This window comes from Denticeps clupeoides, chromosome 15, assembly GCF_900700375.1.
Source record: "Denticeps clupeoides chromosome 15, fDenClu1.1, whole genome shotgun sequence".
Taxonomy (NCBI): Eukaryota; Metazoa; Chordata; class Actinopteri; order Clupeiformes; family Denticipitidae; genus Denticeps; species Denticeps clupeoides.
This window is the reverse complement of record NC_041721.1, coordinates 2,215,053-2,230,228: the sequence shown is the minus strand read 5'-3', so window position 1 is coordinate 2,230,228 and position 15,176 is coordinate 2,215,053. Positions and strand designations below refer to the sequence as shown.

Sequence of the window (15,176 nt, the reverse complement as noted above, 5' to 3'; positions counted from 1 at the left end):
AAAACAATATCATTTTTATGCATGAATGAACAATATGCTACTTTTTTTGCCCCTTGGTTCCCTTAAACTATTGGTTCTGAAACAAGACACATCATGTGTGTGTTTAGAACACTGACGTTGACTTTGCAGCTTGAAATTTACAAAAAACTGTGAATCTGTGAAGAAAAGGCAAGTCATGGTAATTTTGATTCAACTTTCGCATTCACTCAATGTAATTCCAGTGTAGGTTGTTTCTACAACAAGAACTTCTCATAATAAGGACTAAAAGCATTATGAAGGGTGTCTGTTCTGTTGCTAGGCTACAGAAGCTCCTCGCATGGTGAGATAGCAGCAGTCACAATAAACGGTTAATAATATGGGTTAAATATGGGTTGTAATTAAAAGATAATACGTCTGAGTGTGCGCTACTGCCATTTTTCACTATATTTCTAATATAGTCACCAAGTGTTAAGAACTGCTACTGGCTGTCTACTGTACTCTACGGTGCTCAATTAAATACAGCAAATAAATGAATATGGCTTTATTTAAAAGAACGATGTGAACACTGAACCAGAAACAGCTTTCCAGCAGGTAGAACACCATTACCGCCCGTCTGGAAATCTCCCGGTTCATCTCAAACTTCATTTTAACGCCAGACACTAATTAAAGGTTTTTTCCCCCCTCTGCCCCTCTCCTTAGTGCAGATACCCAGTTAATTATTTAAAGGATACTTACTGGTTTACTAAATGAATGGATTTAATTGAACTGAAGATGCTTTCTCTAATGTCCTGCCTCAGGGTTCCTTTGGCCTTCAGAATCTCCACAAAGTACTAAAAGAGAGAAGAGGAACAGAAGGAGAGGAAAATTGAATCTTCTGCTTTCTTTTGTCTCCCCCCCCCCTTCTTGTCTTGCTGCCACTTGTGGACTCTTCATCTAGCCGAGCCTGTCCCCTTCCACAGAGATACCCTTGAGACAAAAAGAGACGGATCTTACGAGAGGAGAGTCGTCTGCATTGCTGACATCTCAATTACTTTCAACAACTTAATGTGCGGCGCATTGCTAATGTAGCGTCACCGGCGGCGACGGGGGGTGTGGCAAATGAGATTCTCATGGAACGTGCAAGTTTGGAGAGTCAAGAACCCAATTAAACAGCAAAAAAAATTAAATAAAAATAATTAAAATCAGGGATTAAGGCGGTGTTGGTTCAAATGCTAATGGCAGCAACATTTCCTTACAGCGTGAGGAGTGGTGCCGCGCAGATCTCCGAGCTGCGCCGAGCGGGTGGTAATAAGGAGACAGCTGTGTTGCTCTCAAGTCGTTTGAAAAGAAAATGAGATGTGCGAATTGAATGCACATTAGGCCCTGAACGGGTCATAAAAGACACGATGCCGCTAAAACGGCCGTGTGGGCGGGAGGATGCATGCTGCCGATGAAAAGGACGATGGGATACGGATACGGGGGTTCAGAGAATACACACAAAATTAAAACAACGCTGCCTAACATAGTGTCTTGTAGAGGTGTTAGACGATGTCGATACAGCAATATATCGCAATATTTCACATGGACATTATTTCGATACAGGGATTTCAAATATCACTATTTGTATCGCTAACTTTAGTCCAGCGGGTGGTGCTGTCGAGCATCTTCTTTAGTGAGGTCAGCAGAGATCGGCGTGCGACTACAACCTCCACTCCTGCAGATGGCGCTGTACCGCTGGGTACTTTGAATTACTGAGTGAAATCGCATATATTGTGATATAATCACGTCACGACCCATGTATCGTGATGCGTATCGTATTGTGAGATCCTTGTCAAGACACGCCCCTAGTATCTTGGTACCAAGACTGAGATCTGGAGACCATCAGGTCACTACCATCAGGGCCATCGACATGACGACTGGACCCAAGGTTCCCCAGCAGAACAATCCCTTCTTGGTCTTCTTCCATTGCTCCATGGTGCAGTACTGTTCACAGGCTTCATTAAAATTTTCACTTTATAACGAATGAGATAATCTGTGTAATTCACCGAATCGTCAGTGGTTTTAATGTTATGGCTGATTTTGCAAGGAATTTTTTTTTTTCTGTTCAATGAAGCACCTTAAAGTCTGACTGACTAAATTAACAGAACCACAGAAGAAAAATGATAAAATAAAATTTGTATCAAAGGTTTCCGCTCCAGTGGGTGCGTGAAGGTGACAGGCATATGGCGCTTCAGAGCTCCTGGGCACTGACCGTAGTGACCAGGTCCAGCTGGTCGCAGTAGCTCCGCTCGGTCTGGACCAGCTCGCGGGCCGCACGGATCCGTTTGCGGTCCCACCGCTCCCTCTGCTCCTGGACGCTCCGATTTCCAGGGGTGCTGGTCGGACTCGGGGCGTAGCTCATGCTGAATCCAGACTGCAACAAGGCAAAAAGAAACCTCGAATTAGACCCCCCGCTGTCGCCCCATGTTGCGTGTCGCCGGGCTCCGGGGCCTCCTCCCGGCTCTGCCCCATTAGTGTCATCTCTCACGGAGCGTTGGGCCGGACGGCGGGCGGGGACCACCGCTTCGCCAGCAATTAACCCCCGCTGGCCCCCAGGGAGCCTGGAATCGAGAGCTCGTAAAAACACGCTGTAAACAAGGCCGACGCCACCGGGCAGGGAGGGAGGGGTCGGGAGGCGAGGCCCCTCCCCCTGCGCTGGGTCACACGCGCCAGTAGGCCAGCGCTGGGGCCGTGAAGCTGCGGTACAAACAGCAGCAACAGCACGTCATAATTTACAACGGACCATGCACTCTTGGCCAGGCAAAGACAATTAGGAGCGTACTTACAGAAAAGCCGAGTAAACAAGGTTCCTTTAACTCTGACCTTAAAAGAAGCACGTCGGCCTGTATAAATCATATAAATGTGATTTCTTAATCCAGGCTCCTGTCACTGGACATCTTACATTTACCAGACGCCCTTATCCAGAGCGACTTACAGTCAGTAGTTACAGGGACAGTCCCCTTACTACCACTACATGATGGTAGCAAGTGGGGTTCGAACACGGGTCTTCTGGTTCATAGGCGAGTGTGTTACCCACTAGGCTACTACCACCCCTGTCCTGTCCTCAAATGACAGAGAAATAGAAGAGGAAACACTATAAACTGTTCTGGATTTAAAAAAAAAATCAGCAAATCTGCCATCACACTGCCATTTTGTGGCTGTACTTTTTCTTTACATATTAAATATGTATTACTTTTTCCTTTAAACATGCACCACGGACTGCCTGATTGGGAACCCTGGCTACTTTGCTGGTTATCAGTACATTAGACAAGTTACTGTTAACTAGAACGAAGTTTTGCACCCACTGCTGTACTCTCTTTTAATTTAATTTTATCACTTGTGCCAATTAACTTCCGGTTACGACTATTCAATCTGCACAATGTAGGAAATTACACAAATCCAATAAAAAGACCAGCCAACCGACCTTAACCAGATTAACCGACGAAAAGAGTTCTTAATCCGTGATACTGAAACAGGCCCAGCTGGACCGCCGAGGACCAAAGTAACAGAAACTGCATGAACGCGCGAAACTAACAACGCGTTTTGGTCGTTACTACGTCTTACGTCGGTTTCTGCCTTTTGAATGTCAACTTGTCTCGTCGGTTCCGCCAAAAAAAAAAAAACCGAACCGACCCACCTGTGTTACGATTTTTAAGTTGAATTGCCCGCGCGCTCGACTCCAGCTTCCGGGTTGCGTCATACGACGCGACGTCCAGTGTTGCGTCACTGTCCAAAGCCCCGCCCCTCCGTGTAGAACAGAGCCCCAAAGTGTTCAAAACTAAATAAATAAATGGCGAAATAAATTACCATATGAACAAAATTAGGGAATGATATATAATAGCAACAGAAAATTGTGAAATAATGAAATACATTTTGATATACAGCTCATTATTGTGAAATATATTATGTTCTGCTATATAAATGTACTTATTATTGTGAAATATTATATCATGGTCATTATTTTTACCCAACAACACAGATTATATCCAGAAGATTTTATTCCAAAATGTCATTTTTTCATAGTCAGCCTTTTTTTTCAAACCGCCATTTCTCCCAATGACCTTTTTATTTTAACTTTGTTTAACTTTGGCCCTTTACAATAAATGTTAGAGACGCTATGACACTTTCATCAAACTTTAGCAATTTTTTTTTCTGCAAACTTGTTTACCAATAACGGAGGGAAATTTTTCTCTGAGATCGACTACATGGGGAATTTACACTCCAGACGATACATTGAAGGAAATTAAGAAAAGAAAAAGAAAAACACGCACATCAGCAGATTTCAGCTAATTATAAGTACGTATTTGGCAAGATGAAAGTAATGCCCCCGATTAGGGTTGGTACAGTAAAAAAACTCAACTCCTTAAAGACACAAATCCGCATGGACCCTGCACTATAAATATACACTAGGTCTTTTTTTCCCACCCTCTCTGCTCACATCCCCATCACGCAACTTCTCCACTATCTTGCTGAGTACAGGAGCGAGAACACTGACATCTAGTGTTTCTTGCGAACTAACATTCCAAATCCAGGCCACCATGCTGTCACAATCGCTTTAAAACAGCTGCTGCACTTAGATGGACTGCTGAGAGCATTCTCACCAGCTGCATCACTGTCTGCTTTGGGTAAAGCACAGTATCAGCCCACAAGACCCTGCAGCGGATAGTGAGGACATCTGAGATGATCACCGGAGTGTCTCTTCCCTTCGTAACGGACATTTAACACACACGCTACATCAGGAAAGCCACCAGCATTGTGAAGGACTCCACACATCCTTCACATGCACTCTTCACCCTCCTACCGTCCGGAAGATGGTACCGGAGCATTCGGGCCCTCACTGCCAGACTCTGCAACAGCTTCATCCCACAGGCCATCAGACACCTGAACCCTCAGGGACTTGCACACACAGGGACAGTCCCCCTGGAGCAACTTAGGGTTAAGTGTCTTGCTCAGGGACACAGTGGTAGTAAGTGGGATTTGAACCTGGGTCTTCTGGTTCATAGGAGAGTGTGTTACCCACTAGGCTACTACCACCACTATGTTAAACGTTATTCTTGCACTGCCTATGCTTCCTGTTTGTACTTTGGGAAGTGGTGGCCTAGCCGTTAAGGAAGCGGCCCCGTAACCTCAAGGTTGCCGGTACGAATCCCGGTCCGCCAAGGTGCCCCTGAGCAAAGCGCTGTCCCCACACACTGCTCCCCGGGTGCCTGTCATGGCTGCCCACTGCTCACTCAGGGTGATGGGTTAAATGCAGAGGACAAATTTCACTGTGTGCACTGTGTGCTGTGCTGCTGTGTATCACAATGACAATGACAATCATTTCTTTATGTAGCCGGCTGGTTGATGTCACACACGGTCCCTTTATGTCAGTACGTAACGTTGTTTAAACATGTAGCACCAGTTTACGGAGAAACGGCGTTTCATTTCACTATGTGGCATCGACCACGTATGTAACTTGAACTTGAACTTACATCGCTTGAAAAATTCGGAGGAATTTAGTCAATACAACATATTTTCGACCCAAAAAGCGTGGTGCTCTGAATTCCCATAAAACATATAAAACATTCATGTAATCTACCGTTCACACGTGAAATGCCCTGCAGGTTTACTCCACATATGTTGTTAGTGGCGTCAGGGCACGGCGCACTGGGGGCCAACCACCAGATGGGTCTCTGCCGCGAATTCACTCGGCCCCCTCGCGGTACAGACGAATGAAATGCCTGGGCGAGTTATGTAAAGGGCTCCGCGGCCGAGTTGCAAGGTCAAACGCAAAAAAAATGCTCATCTAATTAATTCAAAGTGCATGGCAAACGCTTCACGGCGCAGGACTCCGCGCGCGGCGCCGGGGCCCGCCCTAACGCCACATGATGCCGGTTACAGCGTTGGAGCTTTTAACGACTGAAAAGCGAAGCGTTGCAAAGCCGCCGCACGGACAGAATGCATCTTTAATGAGGCGTTCATTAAAATGTATGACAATATTGGCTGATCCACTCTTTATTGTTTTCAATTTATTGTGCTTCCAGAGCATTTGGTATTGTAATAATTGGCCCCCAAACAGACCTGTGCAAATTAGGCCCATTTTGCCTCCAGGCTCTGGAGGCATGAACGGTAAGAGACACCACATACAAAGGGTCCTTTTTTACCTGAGGAAAGAGAGAGGGAGGGAGGGGGGATGAATGCATGAGCGTCAATAATCTACCCTGGTGAAGCAACAAATCCCAAGGTTTTTTTTTCTGCCCCACGGTGCATTATTCATTCTAACCGTTGCCAGAGGACTCTTAATTGACCCCTGCTCCTTGCGAGAAAACCTCCACTGATGGGGAAAAAAACGGGGAGACGAGGCGCAATGTTTTGTAATTCAACTTTTGAGCACCTTCACTCCAGTCCAATAGTATTGAGTCCAGGTCATGAATAATTCAGCGTGTGAAAGGACGCTGTTGGCTCGGAGATGTCGCGAGGAAGAGCGCCCGGAGCCGGGAACGCGGGTAAATCCCTTAGCCGCGAACGCGGACTCTGCTTACGTGGGAAAAATGCTCCGCTGACGCGCTGTGGCGAGCCGCTCAACGGGCGCAGGCTTAATGTGGATGACAACGTGGAACTGCAATTAAAAATATCAATCAGACTGAATTAGGGGAAGGCTTTCATTCTTCACACGGCCTATGGTGGGTGTGGGGGGAGGTACGGTAGCCCTTTAAGTGCATAATTGCACCAGTATGTCTTAATTAGTGGAATTAGAATATGTTTCCTGGGTCTCTGGGGCGGCGTCTATAACAGTGGACCGTAGTAGTTTTTAAGACCTTTAATTGCTAGAATTGAAAGGAAGTTGAAGGCAACAACGGTTTTGGAAGGTAAGTGTGAGGGGTGTTTTTTTGCCGATAATCGAGCTTAGTGTCGGCCTCGCCCCCGCACCCCGAAAAACCCTCCACGCTCACGCAGTGGCTGCCACGCGGGCTTGAGAACGGTGAACTTTGTTAAAGAGAAATGACCTCGGAATTAATCATCGCACCACAACAAACAAGCACAGGAGACGGCCGAGTGTCACTCCAGTCGAGGGGTGCCGCTGAAAACCGGCGGTTCTGTCGGATAACGACAAACTGCCACAATTACCGGCGGGCGCAGGACGGCCAGGTTTTTAAGCGTGTCAATGAGGTTCGATGCCAATTGCCGATGAGGGACACTAACGCACTCGAAAGCTGTCACTCAAACGTCCCCGCTGAGCGCGAGGCTGCGACTTGAATGATGTCCTCGTTCACATTCCGCCCGGCCCACGCATCCCTGTTATGCATGGAGATGAGAGCAGAGGGTCTGTGGGCCCCGACACACACTTCAGACGTCCAGAGAGCTTCACCTGGGACAGCAGGTCGGAGTGTGTGTCTCGGGGCAGCCAGTCTCCACATTTTTACCTCCCTTCATCTCATTGTAATTGGTTTATCCTCCTGAGAGGCTGTGTCTTTTATTTCAAAGTGACGGTAAGGAGGCTGGTGAACGCAGTACGAAGTGTTATTGGATCCCTGCCGATGCCATTCCTAATCATTCTGATTATCATTAATCATTCGCCATGCCTCAAATTGAATTGCTCAGTGGATAATTCAATTTCCAGAAATCTGAGATTGAAACTTTTAATAAAGTCAGTGTAAAGAAACTGAACTAGACCTTGGTTGTGCTGCAGACGTATCATAAGCGATGCATTGTCATTTGAACAGTTGATAAAATAAATAAAAAAGAAAGGACTTTAAATGACTTTTTTTATACTGATGTTTCTACAGGTCAGGTCAGGGTGATGGGTTAAATGCAGAGGACAAATTTCACTGTGTGCACCGTGTGCTGTGCTGCTGTGTATCACGTGTGACAATCACTTCACTTTTACAGTTTTTATTCTCTTCTTGAGTTTCTGTGGGTTTCCGACTCGAAAAAAAGTCCAGTCTATCTGTTTTCATGTATAAAGAATATGTCGGTATTTATTCATTGGAAACTGAAAACGAATAAATCTACTTAATCTCTACAAGTTAGACGTTCGGCCAACCTTTGGATTTAAAAAAAACATATACCATACGCTGCCCCTTCAAAATGTTATCACAAGCACATACGCTGTAAGGGCAATTGACTGGAGAGTAAAGTTTCACCAAAATCACCCCCTTGCCTTCATCACTGCAGATTTACAGACTTGCTGCATGCAATCCAGCAAACGTGTTCCCAAAAACCCTCCCGGCATCTTTTCAGCAGCAAAGTGAATGTGCTAAGCACACACCCGATGTGTCTTGTTCAAGAACCCATAGTTTCAGCCTTTGCGGCTAAACAACGCGTTACTACCGGCCCTAGAATACTGAAGCCTTTTTTCTTTTAATAACATTTTTAAGACGCATGTACCATTTACTTGTTTGGTTAATTGAGCTTGTCCAACCAGATTCTTTGCATTTGGCATGATTTATATGGTAAGTGTGGGAAGGACGTGTAATGTGTTTGCAACATTTGCATATTGGTTCATTGTATACTTGCAATATTTGCAATACTGTGGTCTGTAGCAGTTGCTAAAGCATTTCACTGCATATCATACCGTGTATGACTGTGTATGTGACAAATAAAATTTGAATTTGAATGAATTTGAATTTGAACCTACTGGCTTTTGACAGATGGTGCTGGATCTGAAATCATGACTGCATTCCTTGTATCATATCACCAGTTTCTGGATGATCAGGACCACTGCCACACTTTTGGAATCTCTCACTATTTCACTCACTATTCCAAAAAAAAACACCGCAAGCCTTTTGTACTCATCAATCTACCTGCAAATGAAAGTTGCCGTGTTTCGTGCTTTCAGAAAAACTGGGCAAGTTGGAAAGATGGAGATGGAGGGGCGTCTTCCAGGCTCCATCATCTTCACCGTCTCGGCCGTGGAGAGGAGTGTTCCTGAGGGGAAGGGGGTGGGATCGCTTCGTTGTATTTATTCGGGGTGTACACTGACAGGCCCCCAGGAAAGCGATGGGCGAGGCGGGGAACCGTGCTGTTGGCGAGTGGATAAGGAAGCTGGGATCTTCACCGTGGGACATTTTTATAAATTCTCTTCCTCCCCCGGCACCCATCGAAGCGCAGAAGCTTCTAGTGGCGGTCCCTCCAGAATTACTCAGCCTTTGGGACGATGGTGGGGAGACCGGTCACTTGGGGAAAGACAGGCGGTGCTGTTTAGGATCTAACGAAAACTTTTGATAACTGGTGGGTCAGTAGTTCAGTAAAGATATTTCCATGAATATTTAAAATGTTCATTTTAGTCGCACGATTTCAGCAGGATTTTGAGATATGACTTTATAAAGAGTGAAAACCTTATTGGACAATGATTCAATTGTTTTCTAATGCCCTTGACGAGACTCTGCAAGAGTTTATGGGGAATTCATCAAAGGCCAAGATGCTGCATTAAACACTGTATGCCCAGCCATTCATGAGAAATATGACTTTTAGCTGCCGTCCTGCAACTCCTGCAATAAAAGGATGTTAGAGACCTGGTTACTGTAAATGTGTTGTGTCCCCGGTGTGAATCCCCTGACCCCCCCCAGTCAATGTGCAAGCGCCCATTCCGTCCTTTTTAACGCCGTTTCACGTTAATTCCAATGAATGACATGAATGCACACAGTTCAGAGCCGACGGAAATCACACGCGGGTCAGAGTGCAGCGTTCTGAATTGAGCAAAGTGGTCGTAAAATGTGAAAAGGCTCAAGGCTCGCACAAAGGCTCTTCCATTTACATGACCGTGAGATTATAAAGCAGGCATGAATAAAGAAGCGCAAGTGAAAAAATGTTGCTCTTCACCTTCAGCCCAGAGTCATTGGGGTGTATTTGTAATAATGTCGTGTGAGGATTAGGTCATATATAGGTAAATCAGAAAAATAAAATAGTTAGGGATGTCTTTACAAACAGGGTTCCTGCCACCCCGGTCCGCGGAAGTGGTTTTGGATGGAATATAAAAGCACGACTTCTTTTGTGTTTGCATTACCGGCCTTTGCCGTCCCTTTATTTGCTATGCCGCTGACTCAAATTATAGATCTCGTAACCCGAGTGGCCCCTGCCCAGATAGCTTTTGACTGTAATAAATTGCCTTCTGAATTTCCAGCTCATAAATGGCTCTTAAATCGGGATCTTGAGTGCTCTGATGATGTTTTAATTGTAACTCACAGAATGTATTAGTCGTGACCTACAGGCTTCCTCTGGCAGCTTCCATTCAATATGTATGTGTGTTCCGACACCTTGGGGTTTAAAAAGGTTAATTAACCTCTGGTGGTAGACCTTTCCTTTGCACTTAACTTGCTCTATGTCCTGATAGTGCCATTAACCCGTGGCCTCGCCCCTTAACCCGCTCTATCATTACCCACATAAAACCCATTAAAACTTTCTATTGATTTTTTTTTTTTTTTTCGAACTTCTACTTTTTAAAAAGCTTGTTAGCATTTTTCGTGCTCCTGGGAAGTGAATGCTGCTTTTTTTTCTTCTTTCCAGGGCGAGAAAATAAGGGCACAAAAGAATTGCCCTGTGCCCCGAGGAAAAATGATGGCAGGACGCCATTGTCCCGGGCACAATTGTGCTTTTTAAATTAAAGTGAATGCGATATGTGAAAATGCTGAAGAGCCGGCATTTTATAGAAAGGTGGCGCGGAAAAACTGAACCCTTGTCCGAAACAATAAAGCGCGATTAACAGAGGACTCGCCGCTCGCTGTTTGTTCCGTTGCCTCGGCAACAGCATCAGTGCAAACTTCAGCCGCCGGTAGATTAACAAAGTAAAAGCCCCGTAAACAGGCCCGAAAATGGGGGACTGCAGGCGGGGGAGAGGCGTCGAACCCCCTGACATTTCCGACGCCAACATCAAAAAGCGAACCTTTAATTTGACTACCCACCCACCTTCTTCCCTCCAGAGCGAATCTGGCTCATCAGAGCGTGCAGGAGATCTGTGGCTCCGTTTAATTACTGCCCTTAATCAGGACCTTCAGTGTTTCCCATGTCAGACTATTGTAAACCTGTCCACCGCTGCGAGGTTAATCTGTGATTTCAAAGGCTGACCGGGGGCCGAACACGATCCGAAGAAAGGCCTGGCGACACTTACCTTTTTTATACGTGTGCGTTGTAATGTGATTCACAACGGAAGGCATCCCGATAACGGCGAACCTTTGAAGGCCGTTGTAAGGGCTTCATGGGCCCGGAGAGCTGGCTATTAGTTCACGTTGTGAGATTATTTAACATTAATACGAGTTCAGATGGTCGGATCTGGAATTTGTCCCCTTATGACGAATTTCCCACTCCTCCCCTAAAACATTATCTCCACCGACCATCATGGCTTCCAAACGTGCAACGCATTCCAGGTTTCGGTGATTGGGTGTAAGAATGAGCACAAAAAAAAACTTCGGTTGGTGGATGATGTTGATGACGTAATTTCCGTGAAATGTCCCCTCAACTTCTATTGGCCGCTCTCCTCCTCGTCCCGCCTCTCTCCTCCTCATTAGCATTTAAAGCTACAGACACCGAAACGGCGCGTCCCGGGACACCTCATTGTGGGACTGGATCACAGTGGATTTAATTCTGCACCACGCCTGAATTTCGGGAAGGGACTTCAGATACAGTAGGGGGACACTAAGGCCGATATAAAAGAAAGTGTCAGGGGACCTTTAAGGGACACGGGGCAATCCTGTGTTTCGAGAACTTCCAGCAGAGACCTGTGTTATTGCCTTCAAGGTCGCATTTATTGTCCATTGTGGCTCCTGATTGGTTACATCCTACAATATGTGACATCATTTACAAAGAGGGAACTGGAGGCTATTTAAGGAAACCGGAAGGTTCTGTAGGAACCACGACCAAAACTGGAACCTGGCACCCGTTTTTTTTTTTTTTTTTTGTGCCGTGGCAACGTCTGGCTTAAGGAGGAGACAGCGTGAAGCCCCCGCCCCCCCCCTCCACCGCGCAGCCGCTCATTTAGCCGAGTTAATTCAAGGCACACACAGCCTGTAACAATGTGACAGGTGGGACGCGCGGCAAGACAGCGAAGCCGCGAAAGGTTGACTCTCATTAGGCCCGGCGAAAGCCCCTCCGACAGGCACTTACAGCTGCCGCTCGCTCATCTGCACCTGCATCTGCTAACCACCGAGAGAGTCAGCGGGAGAGGAGGAGGAGGCCCTCTTTAAGGCGGCTTACGGCCTTGCTTTTTTAGCCCAAGCAGAAAACCAGCGGGGACACATCCTATCCGCCGCCGCCGCCGCCAAGTGGGCCCAGCACTAATCAGGCCCACTCGGCGCGCCATACCATGCATTTTATATTCTCTAATCCCGGTTCAAGTCCGGGAGGAGGCATCAAAAGGAGGGAGGCTGTCCCAGGGACTGTGCGGAGGTGGTGGAGGGGGCGAACCAATTATTTTGAAGGGTATTAAGTCATCAGATTTACTTTTATCTTGATTGCATTGTGGAAGTCGTGCATAATTAATGGCGGGAGCTTATTAGGAAAAGATGATTAGGCAAATTACACAGGTGTCGGATGCATTTTTCATGACGAATTTTGCCGGGACAATCCTGTATTTCCATCTGTTCTGCTCCTATCAGAATGTCACTGCGGGGGAAATTAATGCGACGGCACAATGCAAAGCAAAGCAAAGCAAATGGCAGCAGAAATGCAAAATAAAAAGTAAATAAGACTTAAGGGCTCACGCCGCAATAAACATAAAGTGGAAATTAACATTTTTAGAAGCAACACAGTCATCTGTGGCTTTATTGCACCAGAGACTAATTTGTAATAAAATTGCTCGATTTAATGGTCCGAGGACCTCCGGGTTCGAATTTCCCTGCGCAAAGCCCTTCTGCTTCCATCACGCAAATGTGCACATCAATACACTGAGCTCATTCCCAGGGTTCTTCAGGTTTGTGCTCTCTTGTAGACATAATTAAAACTTGCCTTCCATTTGGCCTCATTAAGCCTCCAAAGGTGAAGGAACCCAATATTATCATCTCTAATCACTCTGCCCGTTCCTCTCGTTAATGGCAGTCAATTGCATTAAACACTGACAATGGTGCTTAAGGTCCACACTTAAATTTCCTTCCCCTTCATTACCTCATGTAAAAGCAAAATGAAATTGTAGAACAGCAAATTGTCCAGAAAAGATGTTGATTAGGCCTGAGTTTTTCTATAAAAAAAAAGAAGGCATTGGCCATGAAGCCAAACTAGTTCTTGGAGTACTTCGGAGAAATTATTTCTCGTATTGATATTGCTGTACATTGGTAGTGTCACTATGTGACCTCATCTCAACGCCTTTTTTTCCTCCTTGGCGTTCCCCAGGGATCTGTTCATGGCCTCCTACCGAATGCTTATGCCTGCTCCTCATAATGGATTCCTCATCATTCCCACCCTGACATTTCTGCATATTGACAGCTTCTTCACAACTACAGAATAAAAACTGTAACACGTCACAATATAGAGAAAGAATCTGATGCAAATGAAAAAGGGCTGATGACAAACATCTAGACAGATATCGCAATGTCAGCACAAGAGAGTGGTTTATCAGCACAAGATAGTAGTAGATAGTGGTCCTAGCGGTTAAGGAAGCGGCCCCCATAATCAGAAGGTTGCCGGTTCGAATCCCAATCCGCCAAGGTGCCAGTGAGGTCCCCACACATTGCTCCGCGGGCGCCTGTCATGGCTGCCCACTGCTCACTCAGGGCGATGAGTTAAATGCAGAGGACAAATTTCACTGTGTGCACCGTGTGCTGTGCTGCTGTGTATCACATGTTACAATCACTTCACTTTCAGATTTCAGACCTTTTGGGCTAATTAGATCTGAACACACTAGTGCTGGGTAACTTCACAAAGTCAAAAATGCGACAGAGGTTAACAGCACACCCTGATTTCAATTTACTGAGCAAAGGGCCATCATCCCTGATTCCTGATCTCTGTGTTCCTCGGGCAACAGTGATCATCCTGACGGTGTGTTACAGCAGTCACAGAAAACTGATGTATTGTGATTTGGTCTGATTGGATGTATGCTTCCTCATCGTTTATCTACATTCTCACCCTATTATTGGCTGGGTAGACGTGAGAATTCCGCCATCTGCTCCTCTGCACGACGGGAAGAGTAAGTGTGTGTGTTTTCTCCTCTCCGGTGGTGTCCGGACTACTAAGTGCCTATTTTATCATTGCGGATTACCTCTGAGGCACCTTAGATGAAGTGCAGTTATGACAGCAATCACAAGGGCAGATAGAGAAGAGTCTTGACGGAAGGATGAATGGAAAGACGTGTGATCGGAGAGTGGAAATTGGATTTGGCTTGGGTCTCCTGGCACAGGCTGAGTGTGGTGGCAGGCTTGGTAAACACCCCAGCGCTGTTCCCATTTCATTTTCTGCAAAGCATGAAATTAAAGCTATTTATAACCTGGCTGATAATTACATTATACTTATTCCATCACGATTGGATTTCTTTTTTTTTTTTTTTAATGAAACAATGTCACAGTTTTAATTAAAACGTCTCTCAAACAGCCGAATTGCAGACGAATGTGAATGGACCCGGTTCTCAGAATGCCAAGCGCTTAGACCCGACCACCCTGCAACTTATCTGCATCTCCGGGGGCATCTAAGTGGGGTTAAAACGCTCTGTCACCGCTAATAACATGCACGCCCGACAGATGCTGTTTCTATATTATTCACATTTTATACCTATATTAGTGCTCAGAGGCATGGGTGACAACACGAATCATCTAGTCTTGTGGAAATTACGATATAGTGGTGAAAAATAACATTCCACTCCGAGACCAACCTTGGGATGAAGAAAGAAGCAGGCAACACTTGCTTAATAATTCATGGCTAATATATGCTCAATAATAAATAACGGCTTCATAAAATATGCTTGCTTGTCTTGATTAAGGTGCGTGTGCGGCGCTCTCCTGGCGCCGGCGGTTCTTTGATTCTCGGCGCTCGTCGCGCGCAGGCCGCTTCCTCGCCGCGTTCGACATTTCCGCTTTGTGTAGCGCACCCGAAACGCGATCCTGGCTGCAGGGATGTTGTACGGGAGCGGGCCGGAGCAGCGTTTCGCCCACGGCACCGGCTCGGGGCATTGTTAGAAGCGGCCGCCACCCAGGCCGCTCATCCATGTTTCATGGCGAGGGGGGGGGGGGGGGGGGGCATCGCTTTGACGGAGTGCCGGGCACGGCAGCGCGAGAGAAAGC

General features: G+C 46.2%; 1 protein-coding gene across 3 annotated transcripts in view; it reads right to left on the bottom strand.

Moving 5' to 3' along the window:
• arhgef39 (Rho guanine nucleotide exchange factor (GEF) 39) overlaps nucleotides 1-15,176 on the bottom strand; it is an 89,593-nt gene that overhangs the window by 18,284 nt on the left and 56,133 nt on the right. Inside the window, exons 1-3 of one of the 3 annotated variants that reach the window (XM_028955310.1) lie at nucleotides 3,635-3,680; nucleotides 2,210-2,371; nucleotides 715-809 (exon numbers count right to left, since the gene is read on the bottom strand). In XM_028955310.1, the coding sequence (XP_028811143.1) occupies nucleotides 715-809; nucleotides 2,210-2,359 (245 nt within the window). In that variant the 5' untranslated portion in view covers nucleotides 2,360-2,371; nucleotides 3,635-3,680. Of the gene's footprint in view, nucleotides 1-714; nucleotides 810-2,209; nucleotides 2,372-2,485; nucleotides 2,571-3,634; nucleotides 3,681-15,176 lie in introns of those variants that run through there. The other 2 variants (XM_028955311.1, XM_028955312.1) reach the window with 2 other exon arrangements.